This window comes from Salvelinus namaycush, chromosome 5 (genome assembly GCF_016432855.1).
Source record: "Salvelinus namaycush isolate Seneca chromosome 5, SaNama_1.0, whole genome shotgun sequence".
In the NCBI taxonomy this organism is placed as follows: domain Eukaryota; kingdom Metazoa; phylum Chordata; class Actinopteri; order Salmoniformes; family Salmonidae; genus Salvelinus; species Salvelinus namaycush.
Window position 1 is genome coordinate 67,481,577 of NC_052311.1, and position 23,404 is coordinate 67,504,980.

Below are 23,404 nucleotides of genomic sequence, written 5' to 3' on the forward strand. Positions count from 1 at the left end.
AAGGTTGTTGGCCTGAGGTAGGACCAAATAGATTTAAATAGTGGAGTAGGGTGGTGTTAATTTTTATTCATTTTTTGTAGTGTTAGATGGTAGGATATTTGTTTATTTATTTTTTCAAGCAAAGTATAAGGGAGTTGTACTCCAGTCTAGTAGGTGGCGGTAATGCAAGTGTATTGGATGCCAACCGCCGTTAAACGTCATCGAAGAAGAGCGCAACATCATGAACTAGCATTAGCAACTCTATTATGGTGGTGGAAAATGGTGTTTCATAAAGAAAGTATGCATATTATCTCTGTCCCCCCCGCCTCCTCGCCATTAAATCTATGCCTTTGTAGTATGAATTAGAATGTTTTATGTACGAACCGGTCTAAGGGAGATACACAAAGTCATAAACCAGCCTATTTCTACAATTTATCTTCTTACATTTTTATTTTAAATTTAATCAGAACCACACTGCTAACCGTATGTCTAACCATTACCCCAAATTAAGACCAAATTGCACATTTTGGTTTTCATATATTTATACGATATGGCCAATTTTGACTTTGCCGCAGGCCATCTACTAGCTAGTGGATGACATTCTAATTCAGGCTCCATACCAAAGATTTGTTATATCTGTTCCGATACCGGCATATCCAAAATGGCTACCGCCGTTCCAGTTGATTCGGGATTGACTGCTCCGACAGGTATCTATAATAACTAATTTAGGTTACCGTGAAGTAGTTTGCACGAAAATGCAATCTAATTAACGTAGCTACAGATTCAGCACAGGCTGTAGCTGAATATGGTCATTTTGTCTGAATTCAACTGACTCAATTTCTCCTTCTGTCTGAGCTAGCTAACGTTATCACAGTTGCTGTTAGCTAACGTCAACAATCGGATCGGATGGATTGCGTTATAGCTAGCTAGGCATCTAACGTTACACGCTTGAAATTGGGTCATGTACTTTATGGTGTTTGTAGTAAGGGCTTGGGATGGGATAGCCGCACACCTGAAAATGTGATTATTTTCAATCAGATGTAGCTAGTTAATGTTAGCTCACCCTGAATGGGGCAAATTCTCCAACTCCAGCAATGTTAACTACAGTAGTTGGCTAATTTACTGCTTCTGTTAACTATTTGCCATGCTCGAAACCAGTGGTCCTTTGTTGATATTTTGTAATATTTGCCGCATGTCGTAGTAGGACAAAACACCTGTTAATTGATGTTAGCTGGCTAACTCGCCAGCTAACTAGCCAACCCAACAAACTGAGGCCAGCCAGCAATGTTGGCTAGCTAACTAGGTGTGTGTTGAATATTTACTTGTAATGCCAACACAATTGTTTTCTTGGATAGAATGTGGTGGTCATGTCTATGTTGTTGACACAGTAATGTTGTTCTGCAGCTTTTGGACTCATGACAAAAACAGGCAGTCACTAATCAATTAGGCTAAGTAACGTTAGTTTAGGGTGGAATGGATACAGATTTCGCTTCCACGGGAGATATTTTTTTAATTTAACTAGGAAAGTCAGATAAGAACAAATTCTTATTTACAATGACGGCCTAGGAACAGTGGGTTAACTGCCTTGTTCAGGGGCAGAACGACCGAGTTTTACCTTGTCAGCTCGAGGGATTCGATCTAGCACCCTTTCGGGTTACTGGCCCAACGCTCTAACCACTAGGCTACCTGATAATAAGCAATAGTCTGATTAATATAGGCCTATGTGGTTGAAGAAGAGCCTCCTGCTCTGTCATCATTCCAGCACATTTACAGAGAACTTCACTGGAAGTCACAGAGAGGAAGAGGAATTCACGGGGAGTCCTGACTAGAGCTGGGCGATAAGTACATATCGAGTTAAATTGCCTGAATTGTTGCGAGAACGATACGTTTATAACATTAATGTTCGCCACAGTTAAAAAAAAAAAAAACATCCTTTATACTACTACTGGTTTGATGGTTGTAGTTATCAATTGTCCCATTAACAATCGCCCAAATTAGGCAACTTATTTCATTTCAAACTTCACATTTTTCTAGTATAGGCTATGGATCGAAATGAACGATATCAGCAAAATGCCTGCGATAAGTGATCAGTGTTGGTAATTTTTGGTTTATTTCCCCAGGTCTAGTCCTGACTGATTTGGTTTTTGGTTGTGGTCACATTATTCACTTGTTCAGAATCAGTTCATATCAGAGGTTATTTTTTTATATTTTTTATTTCACCTTTATTTAACCAGGTAGGCTAGTTGAGAACAAGTTCTCATTTGCAACTGCAACCTGGCCAAGATAAAGCATAGCAATTCGACACATACAACAACACAGAGTTACACATGTAATAAACAAAACATACACTAGAACAAAGAAAACAAAAACTCTATATACAGTGAGTGCAAATGAGGTAAGATAAGGGAGTTAAGGCAATAAATAGGCCATGGTGGCGAAGTAATTACAATATAGCAATTAAACACTGGAATGGTAGATGTGCAGAAGATGAATGTGCAAGTAGAGATACTGGGGTGCAAAGGAGCAAGATAAATAAGTACAGTATGGGGATGTAGGTAGACAGATGGGCTATGTACAGGTACAGTGATCTGTGAGCTGCTCTGACAGCTGGTGCTTAAAGCTAGTGAGGGAGATATGAATCTCCAGCTTCAGTGATTTTTGAGGTTCGTTCCAGTCATTGGCAGCAGAGAACTGGAAGGAAAGACGACCAAAGGAGGAATTGGCTTTGGGGGTGACCAGTGAGATATACCTGCTGGAGCGCGTGCTACGAGTGTGTGCTGCTATGGTGACCAGTGAGCTGAGATAAGGCGGGGCTTTACCTAGCAGAGACTTGTAGATAACCTGTAGCCAGTGGGTTTGGCGACGAGTATGAAGCGAAGACCAACCAACGAGAGCGTACAGGTCGCAATGGTGGGTAGTGTATGGGGCTTTGGTGACAAAACTGATGGCACTGTGATAGACTGCATCCAGTTTGTTGAGTAGGGTATTGGAGGCTATTTTGTAAATGACATCACCGAAGTCGAGGATCGGTAGGATGGTCAGTTTTACGAGGGTATGTTTGGCAGCATGAGTGAAGGATGCTTTTTTGCGATATAGGAAGCCGATTCTAGATTTAATTTTGGATTGGAGATGCTTAATGTGAGTCTGGAAGGAGAGTTTACAATCTAACCAGACACCTAGGTATTTGTAGTTGTCCACGTATTCTAAGTCAGAGCCGTCCAGAGTAGTGATGCTGGACGGGCGAGCAGGTGCGGGCAGTGATCGGTTGAATAGCATGCATTTAGTTTTACTTGCATTTTAAGAGCAGTTGGAGGCCACAGAAGGAGAGTTGTATGGCATTGAAGCTTGTCTGGAGGTTAGTGAACACAGTGTCCAAAGAGGGGCCAGAAGTATACAGAATGGGGTCATCTGCGTAGAGGTGTGTCAGAGAATCACCAGCAGCAAGAGCAACATCATTGATGTATACAGAGAAGAGAGTCGGCCCAAGGATTGAACCCTGTGGCACCCCCATAGAGACTGCCAGAGGTCCAGACAACAGGCCCTCCGATTTGACACACTGAACTCTATCAGAGAAGTAGTTGGTAAACCAGGTGAGGAAATCATTTGAGAAACCAAGGCTGTCGAGTCTGCCAATAAGAATGTGGTGATTGACAGAGTCCAAAGCCTTGGCCAGGTTGATGAATACGGCTGCACACTAATGTCTCTTATCGATGGCGGTTATGATGTCGTTTAGGACCTTGAGCTTGGCTGAGGTGCACCCATGACCAGCTCTGAAACCAGGTTGCATAGCGGAGAAGGTACGGTGGGATTCGAAATGGTCGGTAATAGAGGTCGACCGATTTAATCGGGATGGCCGATTTCAAGTTTTCATAACAATCGGAAATCGGTAATTTTGGATGCCGATTTTGCTGATTTTAATTTTTTTACAACTTTATTTAACTAGGCAAGTCAGTTAAGAGCACATTCTTATTTTCAATGACGGCCTAGGAACGGTTTGTTAACTGCCTTGTTCAGGGGCAGAACGACAGATTTTTACCTTGTCAGCTCAGGGATTCAATCTTGCAACCTTACGGTTAACTAGTCCAACGCTCTAACCACCTGCCTCACGAGGAGCACGCCTGTTACGCGAATGCAGTAAGAAGCCAAGGTAAGTTGCTAGCTACCATTAAACTTATCTTATAAAAAACAATCAATCAATCAATCATAATCACTAGTTATATCTACACATGGTTGATGATATTACTAGTTTATCTAGCGTGTCTTGCGTTGCATATAATCGATGCAGTGCGCATTCGCGAAAAAGGACTGTCGTTGCTCCAACGTGTACCTAACCATAAACATCAATGCCTTTCTTAAAATCAATACACAGAAGTATATATTTTTAAACCTGCATATTTAGCTAAAAGAAATCCAGTTTAGCAGGCAATATTAACCAGGTGAAATTGTGTCACTTCTCTTGCATTCATTGCACGCAGAGTCAGGGTATATGCAACAGTTTGGGCTGCCTGGCTCATTGCGAACTAATTTGCCAGAATTTTACGTAATTATGACATAACATTGAAGGTTGTGCAATATAACAGGAATATTTAGACTTATGGATGCCACCCGTTAGATAAAATACGGAACGGTTCCGTATTTCACTGAAAGAATAAACATTTTGTTTTCGAGATGATAGTTTCTGGATTCGACCATATTAATGACCTATGGCTCGTATTTCTGTGTGTTATTATGTTATAATTAAGTCTATGATTTGATAGAGCAGTCTGACTGAGTAAATGGTAGGCAGCAGCAGACTCGTAAGCATTCATTCAAACAGCACTTTTGTGTGTTTTGCCAGCAGCTCTGCTGTTTTATGACTTCAAGCCTATCAACTCCCGAGATTAGGCTGGTGTAACCGATGTGAAATGGCTAGCTTGTTAGCGGGGTGCGCACTAATAGCGTTTCAAACGTCACTCGCTCTGAGACTTGGAGTAGTTATTCCCCTTGCTCTGCATGGGTAACGCTGCTTCGAGGATGGCTGTTGTCGATGTGTTCCTGGTTCGAGCCCAGGTAGCGGCGAGGAGAGGGACGGAAGCTATACTGTTACACTGGCAATACTAAAGTGCCTATAAGAACATCCAATAGTCAAAGGTATATGAAATACAAATGGTATAGAGAGAAATAGTCCTATAATTCCTATAATAACTACAACCTAGAACTTCTTACCTGGGAATATTGAAGACTCATGTTAAAAGGAACCACCAGCTTTCATATGTTCTCATGTTCTGAGCAAGGAACTTAAACGTTAGCTTTTTTACATGGCACATATTGCACTTTTACTTTCTTCTCCAACACTTTGTTTTTGCATTATTTAAACCAAATTGAACATGTTTCGTTATTTATTTGAGGCTAAATAGATTTTATTGATGTATTATATTAAGTTAAAATAAGTGTTCATTCAGTATTGTTGTAATTGTCATTATTACAAATACATTTTTAAAAATCGGCCGATTTAATCGGTATCAGCTTTTTTTGGTCCTCCAATAATCGGTATCGGCGTTGAAAAATCATAATCGGTCGACCTCTAGTCGGTAATCTGTTTGTTAACTTGGCTTTCGAAGACCTTAGAAAGACAGGGTAGGATAGATATAGGTCTGTAGCAGTTTGGGTCTAGATTGTCATCCCCTGTGAAGAGGGGGATGACCGCGGCAGCTTTCCAATCTTTGGGAATCTCAGAAGATACGAGAGTTTGAACAGGCTAGTAATAGGGGTTGCAACAATTTCGGCAGATCATTTTAGAAAGAGAGGGTCCAGATTGTCTAGCCCGACTGATTTGTAGGGGTCCAGATTTTGCAGCTCTTTCAGAACATCAGCTATCTGGATTTGGGTGAAGGAGAAATGGTGGGGGCTTTGGCGGGTTGCTGTGCCGGGCAGTTGACCGGGGTAGGGGTAGCCAGGTGGAAAGCATGGCCAGCCGTAGAGAAATGCTTTTTGAATTTCTCAATTATAGTGGATTCATGATGTGATGATGTGAACAGTGACGCTGGGTCAGGACAGGAGAGTCTTCTCCACCTTTCTAAGCCTGTTATCGTACAGGCTCTTATCAGCTTGACTACGGTGTTTGTTACAGTTGATCTTTCCTTGGTACTGTGGTAGCTAGCCAGTTTGAGTCAGGGCATGAGAATAGACAGGTCTGTTTTGGTCCCACAATAACAAGCCTGATTGCTTTATGGGGATCTAAGTCTGACTACAGGACTGCGAACTAGGCCAATGAACACACACATACAAATGATACAGGGTGTTCTCACTATATACAGTACCAGTCAAAAGTTTGGACACATATTCATTGCAGGGTTTTTCTTTATTTTTACTATTTTCAACATTGTATAATAATAGTGAAGACATCAAAACTATGAAATAACACATATGGAATCATGTAGTTACCAAAAAAGTTACCAAAATATATTTTATATTTGAGATTCTTCAAAGTAGCCACAATTTGCATTGATGACAGCTTTGCGCACACTTGGCATTCTCTCAACCAGCTTCATGAGGAATGTTTTTTGAAGGAGTTCCCACATATGCTGAGCACTTGTTGGCTGCTTTTCCTTCACTCTATGGTCCAACTCATCCCAAACCATCTCAATTGGGTTGAGGTCGGCTGATTTGGAGGCCAGGTCATCTGATGCAGCACTCCATCACTCTCCTTGGTCAAATAGCCCTTACACAGCCTGGAAGTGTGTTTTGGGTCATTGTTCTGTTGAAAAACAAATTATCGTCCCACTAAGCCAAACCAGATGTGATGGCGTATCGCTGCAGAATGCTGTGGTAGCCATTCTGGTTAGGTGTGCCTTTTATTCTAAATAAATCACTGACAGTGTCACCAGCAAAGCACCATCACACTTCTCCCATGCTTCACGGTGGGAACCACATATGCAGAGATCATCCATTCACCTACTCTGCGTCTCACAAAGACATGCCGGTTGGAACCAAACATTTCACATTTGGACTCATCAGACCAACTCATCAGACCAAAGGACAGATTTCTACCGGTCTAATGTCCATTTGTTGTTTTTCTTGGCTCAAGCAAGTCTCTTCTTCTTATTGGTGTCCTTTTTAGTAGTGGTTTCTTTGCAGCAATTTGACCATGAAGGCCTGATTCACGCTGAATTCTCCGCTGAACAGTTGATGTTGAGATGTCTGTTACTTGAACTCTGTGAAGCATTTATTTGGGCTGCAATTTCTGAGGCTGGTAACTCTAATGAACTTATCCTGAACTTGAACTTATGTTGGGGGCAGCAGGTAGCCTAGTTGTTAGAGCGCTGGGCCAGTAACTGGAAGGTTGCTAGATCGAATCCCCTAGCTGACAAGGTAAAAATCTGTCGTCCTGCCCCTGAACCCACTGTTCTTAGGCCGTCATTGTAAATAAGAATTTTTTCTTAACTGACTTGCCTAGTTAAACAAAGGTAAAATAAAAATCCTCTGCAGCAGAGGTAACTCTGGGTCTTCCTTTCCTGTGGTGGTCCTCATGTGAGCCAGTTTCATCATAGTGCTTGATGGTTTTTGTGACTGCACTTGAAGAAACTGATTTGGCTCAAATGCATTAAGAAGGAAAGAAATTCCACAAATTAACTTTTAACAAGGCACACCTGTTAATTGAATTGCATTCCAGGTGACTACCTCATGAAGCTGGTTGAAAGAATGCCAATAGTGCCAAAGCTGTCATCAAGGCAAAGGTGGCTACTTTGAAGAATCTCAAATATATGAAATATTTAGATTTGTTTAGCTTTTTTGGTTACTACATGATTCCATATGTGTTATATCATAGTTTTGATGTCTTCACTATTATTCTACAATGTGGTAAAATAAAAACCCTGGAATGAGTAGTTGTCCATACTTTTGACTGGTACTGTATAAGTTCATAAATTAGGCCAATAACCAGCACATTTACTCTACTCTGTCAGACAAAAATAGGGGAGTGTCCCATATTATTGCTCTACATGCAGGCTACAGTACAGGCTGCTAGCAGGCAAACAGCCAACATGTGTTTTGAACTGCGCTGGCACTGGGAGATGTTTAGTATGCACGCACCCTCATTGTAACTGTGGAAATGTTTGGATACAATGTCGAACTAGGATGTTATTGAAATCCTATTGTAAAAAACAGCTTTTCTTAAATTGAGCACTGCTTGTTTCTAGATCTCTGTAGCATGTGGTCCATTTAGGCTAATTTAGAGGTGAGCAATGTGATTGAAGCCTAATTCGGTTGCATGCATGCCTTGTTCATGTGTAACTGGTTGTGGTTGTTCTGTATCTTCTTCCATAGACATTAGGACTCTGTTCTGGAGGAGAGCCTTGCAGAGAGGTACCTGCATGGGGTTGCAGTGTGTGTTTGTGTGTGTGAGGGAGCGGTTGAGCGTGTGCTTCGTTCCTGTGAGTGCCTCTTACAGGCATTACAGGGCCTTGTGGCATTTGAGCAAGCTGAGAGCAAGCAAAGGACGAGTGGACCAAATATAGGCTGTTAACTGTTGTTTTCTATTGTGCAAGTTTGCTTTCTATTGTGTGTGCAATGCATTTTGCAGTGAAATGGCTACAACATTGTTTAGCAAGACAAAGTGCCTCTCTACTCCTGAATGAACTAATCCTTGTGGTGTTTGCTCAAGCAATGTGGATTGGTTTAATTGATGGATGAAATCAATCTCACAATTTGAATAGGCCTAGCCTAATATCACAGACAAATAGCCGTTAGGCTGTTTCCTGTTTCGCTATCAGTACCCCACCTTTCCATGATATATTTTCAGTAGGTCTCCCTCCTCTCTCCTCACCGTCTTCAACATAACTCTGACCTGCCCACACTATTACAATAACAGCAGACAAGTTTTTTGCCAACTGGTTGTAATATCACTATGTTGAAACTCAGAAATAGCAGTTGCTATTGGTTACAGGCCTGAAGTTCTCATGGAGTGGGTGAGAAGGCGAATCTCACACACGCACACAATTTTAAATGGCGAATCTTTTTGTGAGGAGCACATATTTCAAGCATTGTCATAACGATGTGAAAACATTGAAAATACCAGACATATTTTGCTTCTAGATTTTTCACAAACGTGTTTGTTGTGTTTCTCTATGTTGGCATGTTTGTCGCACAAATTGGCAATGTTTTACAATAGGCTATGGGATGTTATCTCTTGGGCTGGATAAAGTTGGGGCTGGGCCTGGGGTCTGCAGGGTCAAATTTATTCTTAGAGAGGATTGGTAATGAGCACATCCCTACCAAAAAGGAAGATGGCAACTCGGTGAGTCACAGGGAAAGTCCCAAGCTTAGTTTGAGTGATGGAAAAAGTTTAGTCATTGCCTGTTGTAGAGGATCCAGTGGTCTAGACACAGTATCAGACTGGGGTTATGTCTGCCAGAGACCTGTGGTAGAGAACTCAGGGGTCTAGACACAGTATCAGACTGGGGTTATGTCTGCCAGAGACCTGTGGTAGAGGACCCAGGGGTCTAGACACAGTATCAGACTGGGGTTATGTCTGCCAGAGACCTGTGGTAGAGGACCCAGGGGTCTAGACACAGTATCAGACTGGGGTTATGTCTGCCAGAGACCTGTGGTAGAGGACCCAGGGGTCTAGACACAGTATCAGACTGGGGTTATGTCTGCCAGAGACCTGTGGTAGAGGACCCAGGGGTCTAGACACAGTATCAGACTGGGGTTATGTCTGCCAGAGACCTGTGGTAGAGGACCCAGGGGTCTAGACACAGTATCAGACTGGGGTTATGTCTGCCAGAGACCTGTGGTAGAGGACCCAGGGGTCTAGACACAGTATCAGACTGGGGTTATGTCTGCCAGAGACCTGTGGTAGAGGACCCAGGGGTCTAGACACAGTATCAGACTGGGGTTATGTCTGCCAGAGACCTGTGGTAGAGGACCCAGGGGTCTAGACACAGTATCAGACTGGGGTTATGTCTGCCAGAGACCTGTGGTAGAGAACTCAGGGGTCTAGACACAGTATCAGACTGGGGTTATGTCTGCCAGAGACCTGTGGTAGAGGACCCAGGGGTCTAGACACAGTATCAGACTGGGGTTATGTCTGCCAGAGACCTGTGGTAGAGAACTCAGGGGTCTAGACACAGTATCAGACTGGGGTTATGTCTGCCAGAGACCTGTGGTAGAGGACCCAGGGGTCTAGACACAGTATCAGACTGGGGTTATGTCTGCCAGAGACCTGTGGTAGAGAACTCAGGGGTCTAGACACAGTATCAGACTGGGGTTATGTCTGCCAGAGACCTGTGGTAGAGGACCCAGGGGTCTAGACACAGTATCAGACTGGGGTTATGTCTGCCAGAGACCTGTGGTAGAGAACTCAGGGGTCTAGACACAGTATCAGACTGGGGTTATGTCTGCCAGAGACCTGTGGTAGAGGACCCAGGGGTCTAGACACAGTATCAGACTGGGGTTATGTCTGCCAGAGACCTGTGGTAGAGGACCCTGGGGTCTAGACACAGTATCAGACTGGGGTTATGTCTGCCAGAGACCTGTGGTAGAGGACCCTGGGGTCTAGACACAGTATCAGACTGGGGTTATGTCTGCCAGAGACCTGTTGTAGAGGACCCAGGGGTCTAGACACAGTATCAGACTGGGATTATGTCTGCCAGAGACCTGTGGTAGAGGACCCTGGGGTCTAGACACAGTATCAGACTGGGGTTATGTTTTGCAGAGACTGGCATATGTCCCTGTGTCGATGCCAAGAGTTCTCGTAATTTCCTCCCACCATCCTGATTTTTCCCTGTATCCGGTGTTCCCCATTAAACCTAATACCAGGCTATGTCCACTCATCGCTCTGTATTTTTGTGTGTGTGTGGTGTGTTATGCAGCGAGTGACAGTTAACTTGTTGCCCTTCTGCTGCTCTATGCTCTCTCACAGTATCTGCTCTGTGGTAGACTGTCTGAGAGGGAATGTCTGCTGTAATACTATACTGTCTGGAGATGGAGAGGCACTAAGTAACAGATAGGCAGTCGGTAAGGGTAGTAACTACAAGCTACAACATTTGGTGTTTTAGAATTTAGTGAAAAACGTCATACAAATGCAATGCATCCTGAGCAGTGACTGAAGTACAGGGGACCCATGGATTGTTTTAGGCTTGAGGCAAAGGCACAACCACAACAGCATCCAGGGCAGGCTGACATGGAAGCAGCATTAGAGGGAGAAGTGGGGTAAATCTAGAGCAGAATGTGAATGGGAGCAGCAGTTAGCCTAGGCCATTCCTGTGGCTGTGTAGGTCTAACCATGGCTCGGCATCTGTGGAAAATTACACGATTGATGGCTGTTTTTGTAATTAACTAAGAGTGGTTGTCAAGCATTTACTGTGACAAATTTCTTCTCAAGTCAAAATTACGCTGAAGTTTATTAGGTTTTGTGCATGGAGTGGAAAGACTGCAATGAAGCAATTCGGTCAGACACTAGGGTTGGGCGATTGTACGATTGCATCGTTGATGATGACATCTCGATGTCAAACGATAGTTTAACATATTTGACTACACCGCTGGAGTCTTAGCTCACAACAGTGCAGTGAGCACACAGCAGGGCGGCATGCCAAATGGCCTACACCCTAATTGCCGTAGCCTACATTTTCAATACATGTGGTAGTTAGATTATTAACATAATTCAATAGAACAATGTAGAAAGAGCGGAGAGCACCAAAGCAGAGCAAAATGTCAGACCGGGCCTAACGTGTTTTTTATTTCCTATCCCCTCTCCAATGTAGGATGAAAAATAAATAGTGTCGTTAAATCCCTCTTTGCAAACCAAACAGACAATAATATAGGCCTACACATAGGCTACTGTCAATAAATTGCAGTAAATGTTACTTTGACAAGTTAAACTAATATTGTCGAAGTGTTTGTTAATGTCCTTGAATTGTGCAACGGACAATCGGGTATAAGCTCCTACAGCAGCACTTTCAATAAGCGGGAACCAAAATAAATGAATGATGAGTCTGTCGGAATTGTCTCTCAAACAACTTTCTTTTGAATAGCTTACAAATTGTGCATTTATATAATAGTCAACATCAATCAGATTAAATAAATTATTATTTAGCCTTTAACATTCTTTATAACACTTGAATGAACATTGGTTTAGGCTTAAAACGAATAGGCCTATTATCATTAGGCTAAAAATCCTAAATATACAATCAGATAAAACAAATGATTATTTATAACAAGGAACACCAGCATGTTCACCCCCGGAGTATCGAACTCAGCAGGATGACGGAGGTTTGTAGTTTGTCCATCCTTTGCCCTGATAATCTTTTAGCATATTCTGCAAGTGCCTTGGGTAAGATCTGCTGGCTCACCTGTATCATATGGCCTGAAATTGAGCAAAAAACTGCCAAACAGGCGAAGACGTGCTTCCCCCCCCACTAAAAGTCAGCCATAGGTTTTTTTTCTTCTGATTTAGCATCGTCAGGCTACACTATAGTTACTAAGTGAAATCCACTTTTTGAAACTGATGGAAAGTAGCCTAATGGAAGAAAGAATGTCACAAATGTGCTTTTCCAGATGATCAAGATGAAATAACAATACACTTGATACGGCTGTAATATTTGTTTTTAAAAGGTCTACTAATATAATTGACATTGAGTATTTTTATGGACAAGAGAATAATAGACCTTCCAGTCCTTCTGTAGCCAAGAACAAGGTAAACATAAGTAAGCCTTGTTTTGAACAATGATTTAATGAACTAGTTTGTGGCTTTTGTAACAATTTGAATAAGAACAATGACGACATGCACCAAATCACAGTTCTGGTATAACCAATGTGTCTTTTTATATTGCGTTCTTCCTGCCAATTGACCCCTCCGTGCGCAATGTATATCAACGACGTTTGGATGGGACGATGTGTCATTCCAGATATCGCACAACCCAATCAGACACTTTAATGCGGGTTCCTTCCTCCATAAACTACTATACTATATGACAAGTTCATCACTACAGCTGGCTAGCATGACTCCAGCTCTGTGATATTAGCTAGGTTCCGTCGGTAACTATTTGATTCTAAGAGGACTGAGTTGCGCATGGAACATGGAGGAGCCTAACAAAAATAGGCCCATCACTATACTCTCTGATATGTTTTCCTTTTTTCTCTCTCCTCTCAAGGGTCCAGTGCGTCTCGGAAAATGGCATCTCCAGAGGTAAGACAGACACCATCCCTGACTCACAAAACCACTAATTACAGCACTCTGCTGATGATGCTGGAGCACTGTTGATGAAACTGTGTTTTCCACTACCTTTAGGTTTAGGGAACAGTGTGTGTATTTACACAACATTTTTAGACCCTGGTGAAGATGTGTTGTATATCACCTCTCTGTCTAGGGAGAGGACACAGGATATGTGGAAAGGGAGGGGGAACTGGTTTTGATGGTTTCTGTGTGTCAATGGCAGATGTTTACCTTTAAGCTGTGTGTCATAAAACCAAACAATGGAGAGAACAGGATGACGCGGAAACTTGTTTTAATGGAGTCAAACATACAACTCTATAGTGCATTTCTTAGTTTCTTAATACCTTTTATTTTTCCCATGCTCTCTCTTCCATCTTTCTATCCTCTCCCCTCTCTCTCTCTTTCATCCTGTCTCTCTGTCTCAGATGCCTGGATCCAGTCAGAGTATGAAGAAGACCATTGGACACAGAGGAGTTGAGGCGAACACTGGAGAGACCACCTATAAGAAGGTCAGCATGGGGTCAACACACACACACCACGTGTGCTAAAATTACCCGTAGCCTGAAACCCTTCCTCGTCCACACCCAATGATGACTCGCAGAATGTAATGTACACAAGCATTTGAGAGTCATAGATTATAACATGAGAATTCCTCAGACACAATGAATTTATCAATCTCTCTTGACAAGCCTCCATTTCTCTCTTCCACTTCCCCCTCCAGACCACGTCGTCAGCCCTGAAAGGAGCAATTCAGCTGGGCATCACTCACACTGTGGGCAGCCTGAGTCAGAAGGCTGAGAGGGATGTTCTCATGCAGGACTTTGTGGTGGTCGAGAGCATCTTCTTCCCCAGGTTAGACATGTGTGTGTGTTTCTCTTTGTGTGTCTGTGTCACTGGCGTAGCACACAACCCCGGAACACCCGCATGAGGTATGGGGGCCCCCCGACTCCCCCCAAAATATAGGTCGGGCCCCCCAGATACTATATGAACATGTCGTAAACCATGAAGGAAATGTTTATAATTACAGGAAATTGGCTTTAAAACTGAAAGATGTTCTCTCAGCCTCATGGCAAAATGTGTAAAACAGCATGAGATTAGCTAGGAAAACTGAAACATGTTCTCTCAGCTTCGTGGCAAAATCTGTAAAATAGCATATGCAAATAATTACAGATGTGTAAAACAGCATGAGATTAGCTAGAAAACCATTTTTTCCCTGAACTGCGCTACACCACTGGTCTGTGCCCATCTTGCATTTATGCTTGAGAGAAGTCTTCCTGTATTCAGCACTCATTAACACCCTTCTCTCTGTCTCAGTGAAGGCAGTAACCTGACCCCTGCCCACCACTACAGTGATTTCAGGTTTAAGACCTACGCCCCCATCGCCTTCCGCTACTTCAGAGAACTCTTTGGCATCCGGCCAGACGACTACCTGGTCAGTAGACTACAAAAATTAACTTAATTGAATTTGGTTGTAGTTCTCTATGGTTGATTGGTTTTGTCTGGTTGTAGTTGTGTAGTCAGGATGCTAACTAACTCCTCTCCTACAGTATTCTCTGTGTAACGATGGCCTGATAGAGCTGTCTAACTCCGGGGCCAGCGGCTCTCTCTTCTACGTGTCCAGTGATGATGAGTTCATTATCAAGACGGTGCAGCACAAAGAGGCTGAGTTTCTCCAGAAGCTACTACCAGGATACTTCATGGTGAGATATATTGAAGGAGGAGGGGGGGGAGACTTCATGGACAGATACAGTTGAAGTCGGAAGTTTACATACACCTTAGCCAAATACATTTAAACTCAGTTTTTCACAATTCCCGACATTTAATCCTAGTAAAAATTCCCTGTCTTAGGTCAGTTAGGATCACCACTTTTTTATTTTAAGAATGTGAAATGTCAGAATAATAGTAGTGATTTATTTCAGCTTTTATTTCTTTCATCACATTCCCAGTGGGTCAGAAGTTTACATACACTCAATTAGTATTTGGTAGCATTGCCTTTAAATTGTTTAACTTGGGTCAAACGTTTCGGGTAGCCTTCCACAAGCTTCCCACAATAAGTTGGGCGAATCTTCGCCCATTTCTCCTGACAGAGCTGGTGTAACTAAATCAGGTTTGTAGGCCTCCTTGCTCGCACACACTTTTTCAGTTCTGCCCACAAATGTTCTATAGGATTGAGGTCAGGGCTTTGTGATGGCCACTCCAATACCTTGACTTTGTTGTCCTTAAGCCATTTTACCACAACTTTGGAAGATGCTTGGGGTCATTGTCCATTTGGAAGACCCATTTGCGACCAAGCTTTAAATTCCTGACTGATGTCTTGAGATGTTGCTTCAATATATCCACATAATTTTCCTGCCTCATGATGCCATCTATTTTGTGAAGTGCACCAGTCCCTCCTGCAGCAAAGCACCCACACAATATGATGCTGCCACCCCCGTGCTTCACAGTTGGGATGGTGTTCTTGGTTTGCAAGCCTCCCCCTTTTTCCTCCAAACATAATGATGGTCATTATGGCCAAACAGTTCTATTTCTGTTTTATCAGACCAGAGAACATTTCTCCAAAAAGTACAATCTTTGTTCCCATGTGCAGTTGCAAACTGTAGTCTGGCTTTTTATGGGGGGTTTGGAGCAGTGGCTTCTTCCTTGCTGAGCGGCCTTTCAGGTTATGCCGATATAGGACTCGTTTTATTGTTACTATAGATACTTTTTTACCTGTTTCCTCCAGCATCTTCACAAGGTCCTTTGCTGTTGTTCTGGGATTGATTTGCACTTTTCGCACCAAAGTACGTTCATCTCTAGGAGACAGAACGCGTCTCCTTCCTGAGTGGTATGACGGCTGCGTGGTCCCATGGTGTTTATACTTGCGTACTATTGTTTGTACCGATGAACGTAGTACCTCCAGGCGTTTGGAAATTGCTCCCAAGGATGAACCAGACTACAATTTATTTTCTGAGGTCTTGGCTGATTTCTTTTGATTTTCCCATGATGTCAAGCAAAGAGGCACTGAGTTTGAAGGTAGGCCTTAATACATCCACAGGTACACCTCCAATTGACTCAAATTTTCTGGTATTTTCCAAGCTGTTTAAAGGCACAGTCAACTTATGTATGTGTATGTAAACTTCTGACCCACTGTAATTGTGATACAGTGAATTATAAGTGAAATAATCTGTCTGTAAACAATTGTTGGAAAAATTACTTGTCATGCACAAAGTAGATGTCCTAACCGACTTGCCAGAACTAGTTTGTTAACAAGAAATTTGTGGAGTGGTTGAAAAACGAGTTTTAATGACTCCAACCTAAGTGTATGTAAACTTCTGACTTCAACTGTATGTAAACAACAGCTGTATTGAACAACTGTGTTGAAGGAGGAGGGAGGGGAGACTTCATGGAGAGATACTGAAGGAGGAGGGGGGAGATTATTCGGTGGCCTGTGTGTTTTAGTGTTTTATATAATACCTAGCTGTCTGTGGTGGCCTCTTGTCTTTTTCACTCTCCTTTCTACCCATCCCTTCCCCCTCTATAGAACCTGAATCAGAACAAACGGACCCTGCTCCCTAAGTTCTACGGTCTGTACTGCATCCAGGCGGGAGGGAAGAACATCCGCCTGGTGGTGATGAACAACCTGCTGCCCCGCGTGGTCCACATGCACCATAAGTACGACATGAAGGGTTCCACCTATAAGAGACGGGCCTCAGCCAAGGAGAGGGACAAGACTTTTCCCACCTTTAAAGACCTGGACTTCATCCAGGACCTGCCTGATGGACTGCTGCTGGAGACGGACAACTACAACGCCCTTAGCAAGACCATCCAGAGAGACTGCCTGGTGAGAGGGAGGGAGAGAGGGTGTGTGTGTGTTCTGTGTGTGCTGTTTGGGTCTACTGTATAGTAACTCTTATGTGTTTGTGTGTGTGCTCCAGCTCCTGCAGAGTTTTAAAATCATGGACTACAGTCTACTGGTGGGGATCCATAACCTGGAGCAGGCTAATAGAGAGAGGGAGAGAGGTGGGGGACAGATGGGGGACAGTGGGGGGTCAGAGGGGGCAGTGACCCCAGACCAGCGCCGACCCCAGGCCCAGAAAAGTCTATACTGCACAGCCATGGAGTCTATACAGGGAGAGGCCCGCGGGAAGGGAGCCCTGGAGTCTGAGGACCAGTGAGTCAATCAATACATCACACAATATTACCATGGGAAAAGTGCAAACTGTCATGTAAATCTGGATTTGTTGATGGTGATTGGTTGGTGTGGCGTATGATGTCATTTCAGTATGGGCGGGATCCCAGCCAGGAACTCTAAAGGAGAGAGGTTGCTGGTCTTTATCGGCATCATCGACATTCTGCAGTCCTACAGGTAGGTACTTGTGTTTCTTTGTGTGTGTGCGTTCTTGTGTACAGACTACATACCATTTCACATAGTAGTATAATGACACAGTACTCAAAGTATTGGGAAAGTGACACATTTTTTGTTTTACTCCAGCATTTTGGATTTGAAATGATACACTGACCTGGTATGGATGAAAATACACTCAAATCAAAGCTTGACAGTCTGCACTTTAACCTCATAGTCATTGTATCATTTTAAATCCAAAAAGTGCTGGGGTACAGAGCCAAAACAACAAAAAATGTGTCACTGTCCCAATACTTTTGGACCTCACTGTATATACCATTTAGCAGATGCTTTTATCCAAAGCGACTTAGTCATGCGTGCTTATATTTTACGTATGGATGGTCCCGGGAGTCGAACCCACTATCCTGGCGCCATGCTTTAGCAACTGAGCTACGTTCACTAAGACTGTTTTTCAGGTTTATCAAGAAGTTGGAACACTCGTGGAAGGCCCTAGTCCATGATGGGGTAAGATCCTACACACACACACACACACACATTACCTGTAGTACATTATGAAAGAAGCCACAGATGCATGTGTCAGATCTGCCACTGCTTATGTCAGGCCTATGTCAGGTTATAACTGGTTTATTCCTTTTCCTCTGTAGGATACAGTGTCGGTGCACAGACCAGGCTTCTACGCTGAGCGCTTCCAACAATTCATGTGTAACACAGTGTTCAAGAAGATCCCATGTAAGACTGCTGTGTGTGTGTGTCTTCTGTTTCAATATTTACTTTTATGATATAACGTGCTGTCGTTATTTTGTTTTCCCCACCCCTCAGTGAAGCTCTCCCCATCCAAGAAGTCTCGTGGTGGGGGTCCGGGGGGTCTGAGGAGAGCTCCTACCCTGGGAGGCCCCACCCCCCTCTCCCACGCTGCTGGACAGTCTGTAGTGGACTCCCGGCTCGTCTACCAATCCCACTTCAACAGGGCTGACGCAGAGGGAGACAGCGGTGAGTGTGAACAGTTAACACAAACATTGATTGTATGTTTGATCAGAGGTCAAGGTGGACCAGAGCTACAAGAAGTGCCTATGGACAAGGGATTAGGGGTGGACTTGGAATTGTGCCATTAGTTCCCCTCTTTACTCCCTCTTTCTGTTCAGGCATGCAGTCGGGCAGGCCAGACCTGGTGCCAAGGACCCCTCCCCTGGCGGGAGGGTCAGGGGATGCAGAGGCCAACTTTTCCACGTCCTCATTAGGAAGCACAGGACTCACCTCCTCCTCTCCTCCGCTACAGTAACACATCCCTCCATCCCCTCTCCTCCAAAGTCAGTCCTCCTCTTCAAGTCATCCAGTTCTCATGTGTTTCTCGCCCTCTCTCTCTCGCTCTCTCTCTAGGTCAGTAGGGGTTGAGGTGCATAGAGCAGTAACAAGCACAGACCAAGACCACGGTGTCTCCCACAGGTACACAAATGAATTACAGCACTGACTCATGTATTCCCACTTACATGAACACACACACACCCTTATCAGTCTTCTCTCTCTGTCTCTCAGTATGGGTGTGGAAGCGGAAGCGTCAGGTGATCAGTCAGGTAATGAAGATGCCATCTCACTATCAGACATCGTCCCAGAGACTAACATCTGCTTTGTAAGTCTGGCCCAATCCTTTTCCTCCTCCTCTTCTTAAGATCTTCACTGTGGTGTTTCCCATGGCTCACTGGCCTCCCTCCCTGTGTGTCCCCCACAGTAACAACTGATCTGGAGTCATCTGAGGAAAAGGTGATTCTGGAACCAAGGAGGTGGGTGGAAGAGTGAGAGGGGGAGAGAAGTCTTGCATCTCCATCCTCACTCTTTTGATCCAGCCCTCCTTTTCTGCAGGGGAGGTTTGGAACATACTTCAGGCTGACTGAACGGGATGGGGGAGGTTGGGAAGTGAAGAGAGGGAGAGTGTGACTGGTTGCCAGAGAGAGGAACAAAGAGGAAGAGAGGTGTGTGTATATATGTGTGAGGAGGTGGTGGCTGTCTAAAGGCTTGGTCAGCCAGACACACACGGGTATGCTGCTAGAAACCCTTCTCCAACTAAGTTACAGGAGTCTCTGTGTCACGGAACCCACTTACACTGTCCCACCTATCACAAAGCCTGAAGGGGAGAGGGATGTGGGCTTAGACACCCCTGCATCAACAGTGTGGAGGAGGAACACCGTGCTCTATATCACTCTCTGTTCTGTTACTTTGTGCATTCCTTCTTGTGGACAGTCTAAGTGGGTTTAGTTTTCAGTGACTCTGAGCATAATATCTCATATGTTATCATTCTACATCTCTCCACCCCTTCCTCCCTCCACACAGCCCGGAGATGGGAGGGACACAGGAGAATCATCTCTATATGTAGTGTTTTTTTTATTATGACCACACTTTTACTGCTGTGGACAGAACATATGACTTCATCACACAGACCTTCTATTCTTTTAGATTATGGATGTATACAGTAGCTGACTGACTGGATTTGGGGGCAGGAATGTACAGGCCAGAGCTATACTGCCCTACCAAGAAAAAGGCAGTAACTGCTCATAGCGTGGAACTGAGAAAAATGCCTTCTATTTACCTTAGTTTCACAGTTACCTAGTGGAGTTACTGCTAATATGACCCCCATTTTCTCAAACACAATACGAGGCAGGATACTTGCCCACGTGATTAAGTCATTTTTGCTACATTAAATACATGCTAACTCATTTTTGACCAAATGAGCAGTTACTGCCTTTTTTCTTGGTAGGGCAGTATGGGTAGGCTATACACCACAGGGGGTTGGTGACACCTTAATTGGGGAGGACGGGCTCGTGGTAATGTCTTGAGTGAAATGGTATACTGCTATACACCGTGTTACGGGCTGATGGGAAGGCTCTGTCTCCATGGTTATCCTGGAATCTTCCCCTCTGATGAGACCACATGTGCTATATTGATCTAGGAGTGAGAGACCATTGCAAGAACATAGTAATGGCCGCCACCTCCATGCCCTTAGAATAGAGCGGGGTTCCCCAACTGGCGGCCTGCTGATGCAATTTTTTTAATTGGTGGACATTAAAGGTAAACACCAGCAAATCAGCTCCAAATGATTTCAATTGAAGAAATCTGTTCTAAAGTATTCCTATGCAAAATAGAGATGTGATTTGTAAGCCAGGTTTGAAATTGTTTGTCAAATATTATCTGTTTGGGCTTTCTTGCGGTCAATTTGCAGTCTACAAATTATTTGTAATTATGTTCCCCTCTGATGAGACCACATGTGCTATATTGATCTAGGAGTGAGAGACCATTGCAAGAACATAGTAATGGCCGCCACCTCCATGCCCTTAGAATAGAGCGGGGTTCCCCAACTGGCGGCTCTTTTCTTGACCATCCGCTCAAGAAAAAAAAAATCCCCCCACGGCTGAATCTAGTTGATGATCCTTCGAATGGAGGTTCACCAGAGAAGAGACAGAGGAGCAGTAAGAGGACAGGACAGTGACCTGACCACACTAACGCTAGCTGCCTGTCACTTACGGTCTTCCTTTTTATATCTGTGCCTTTGTGTCTGTCTGGTGCTAGTCTTGCTGAGCTGTGTGTCTCATATTTTAATGTCCCGTTACACATACATTCAAACTCTTGTTTGAGTCTGTTTTTATATTCTCACTACCAATCAAAAGTATCTTTGAAAGAAAATTGACCAATCAACCGGCAGGGTTGAAAGGAATGAGCCAATCAAAATTCAGAGCGAGCGTTTAACGCACACTCTACACATGCCTTTTTCGGTCTTCGTATGGCAGTTCAGTTTCATCACATTCATTCACACCCAACCATTTAGACTGTTTTGTACACAAAGATTATATGTGTTCTTCAAGCAATGGTAATTCTACCACTGTCATTCAAGCACTTTGATACTTTTATGTACAATGACCTGACTTTCATTAATAAGCAACAAGGGATTTCTGCTGGCTACAGAAATGGCTGCTTCACCCCACTGAGTTTGAGACTCACCACATTGTGTGAATGACTTTGTTTACGTCTCTGTAGTACACCTCTTGTACATTAACGTTTCTATAAACATAGGTTTGTTATTTTTTTCCCATTTGCTCAGTCATTGTGTAGGATACTAACACAAGCGCTGGGTGGCCGCTCGTACTATTTATCCTGTTGTAGGATATTTCAGACACAGGGATACATATCACTGCCTAGTGGTTATGCTAGATCTTGCATTTCACACCAACACAGTGTGATTTAAAGGGCCACCATGGCCTGATTGTGAGGACACATTTCTAAGTAGATGGGAGTGCACATGTGGTCCAAAGCAGAGGGGAAGAGATGGACAGACTGACAAACTGGGGGATATCAGCCTGTGGTGGAAATGATTCATGTTCATCGATGCACCGTGAGACAATAGGGAATGTTTAAAGGGAATGGGGGAGTACAAGAACACAAGAAACTAGAGGCTGGAAGTGGAGCTCTTTCTGATCAACTGTCATGACAAATTGGAAAAGCAATCAAAATGGTATGGACTTGAACATGGATGAACTCACTGCATATGGAAACTACATGGAGGAGACCTATACTTCAGAACTTGAGTTTTGATGAACTTGATGTTTTCCTAACAGATCTGAGTTTAATGACCCTTCAAACAGAGTTGCAGCGCTCACCGTTTGAGAGGAGCTGTTCTGCATGATAACTATACATATTTTAAAGCACACAGGAAGGAAGGGCACAAGAGAGGGTGGTATTGGTTCCAAATGAGTTATTTACACAAATAACTTACTACATGGTTTGATTCATTTCAAGTTCTTGCTTTCACTACTTTTCCTGGCGAACCCACCCTCTTTGTAAAAAGCTCATATGGTATTCCTGGTTAATTTGTTTCCAAACATGGCCCTCAATTAAAAGTTGTGGTCTTTTGAATGTTTTGACCTTTGACCCTGATAACCCTGCTCAGCTTCCCCATCATTTCAAAGAGCTCAGTTCAGTCTTGTGCATTTTGTTTGAGAACAGTTGGCCACCAAAGAAAACACTCCAAGCCCCATGTTCCCAAGTTTTGAATCACATTTTCAATAGATGGTATTGTGTCTTATTATATATCAAGGGCCTTAGTGTGACAACAGGGTCTGGATTTGACTCCATGAACACTGATCATGACTTTTAGCGTATGCTTAACTTTACAAACTAACATCTGACAGTCAGAACAATGTTTTAAAGCCTGTGTGCTTCTGTGTAGATGCTGGATTAAACGTGTTGCAGTGTCTGGTGACTTGACTTGACCACAACAGACACCTCACCCTTTGGTGCTCAAAGGGCGGTACACTTGCAACACAGACACTACAGAACATATGAACTAATGCAATATGAACAAGTCTGCCATCTTAAAGTTTCAAGAACCGTATTTATTGTATTTGTATTATGACCCTGTAGCCTGAAATGATTCATAAGTTGTACATGTACTGTAGATGATTGTACGTATAATAATGTATTCTGATAGGAAATGTCAGAGACTTAGGTAGTGTATTGCATATGGGAGGGGACTAGTTGACAATTTAACTTTTATATTTCATGTTTGATTTTGATAGTGATATATTCTCCATTGTTCTGGGGCACGGATGTCCCATGCTTTTCTACGTTGAATGTTTCACACAGCCTCCGAGCCAATGTTGCTGGTTACCGTCTATGCTTCAATTACTCTATTTTTACTCTGCCTGTATAAAATGTGTATATGTATATAGTAGTCACGAAAATGCCTTCTCATGCTGCCTGTTCCTTCTACCATCTTTCAGTGATGTGATGTTTTTCATATTGGCTCTCTGATTTTAGAATAAACTTATTTTCTAAATGTTGGTTCTTGTCCTTATTCCTGAACATGATACAACTGTTTTGGGATTGGAAGGGTAGGTCTACACTAC

General features: G+C 43.4%; 1 protein-coding gene across 2 annotated transcripts; it reads left to right on the top strand.

The window, feature by feature from the left end:
• The first annotated feature begins 630 nt into the window (after positions 1 to 630).
• Positions 631 to 23,338, top strand: LOC120048800 (phosphatidylinositol 4-phosphate 5-kinase type-1 alpha-like). 2 transcript variants are annotated; one of them, XM_038995030.1, is made up of 16 exons: positions 631 to 686; positions 13,110 to 13,144; positions 13,597 to 13,680; positions 13,893 to 14,023; positions 14,486 to 14,603; positions 14,719 to 14,871; positions 16,692 to 16,991; positions 17,086 to 17,321; positions 17,433 to 17,516; positions 17,969 to 18,017; positions 18,158 to 18,242; positions 18,333 to 18,503; positions 18,656 to 18,788; positions 18,891 to 18,956; positions 19,047 to 19,140; positions 19,240 to 23,338. In XM_038995030.1, exons 1-16 carry the CDS (start codon positions 641 to 643, stop codon positions 19,240 to 19,242), a joined length of 1,788 nt encoding a protein of 595 aa, XP_038850958.1. In that variant the 5' UTR covers positions 631 to 640; the 3' UTR covers positions 19,243 to 23,338. The 2 variants fall into 2 exon arrangements, with proteins under 2 accessions (XP_038850958.1, XP_038850957.1); XM_038995029.1 differs by having other exon boundaries at positions 19,047 to 23,338.
• The last annotated feature ends 66 nt before the right edge of the window (positions 23,339 to 23,404 follow it).

Excerpts from the sequence above, each read along its gene's own strand:
- LOC120048800 (XM_038995029.1), top strand. The coding sequence starts at position 641 with ATGGCTACCGCCGTTCCAGTTGATTCGGGATTGACTGCTCCGACAG. Across the intron at positions 687-13,109 it reads GGGATTGACTGCTCCGACAG|GGTCCAGTGCGTCTCGGAAA; the intron begins GTATCTATAATA and ends TCTCCTCTCAAG. Across the intron at positions 18,504-18,655 it reads TGACGCAGAGGGAGACAGCG|GCATGCAGTCGGGCAGGCCA; the intron begins GTGAGTGTGAAC and ends CTTTCTGTTCAG.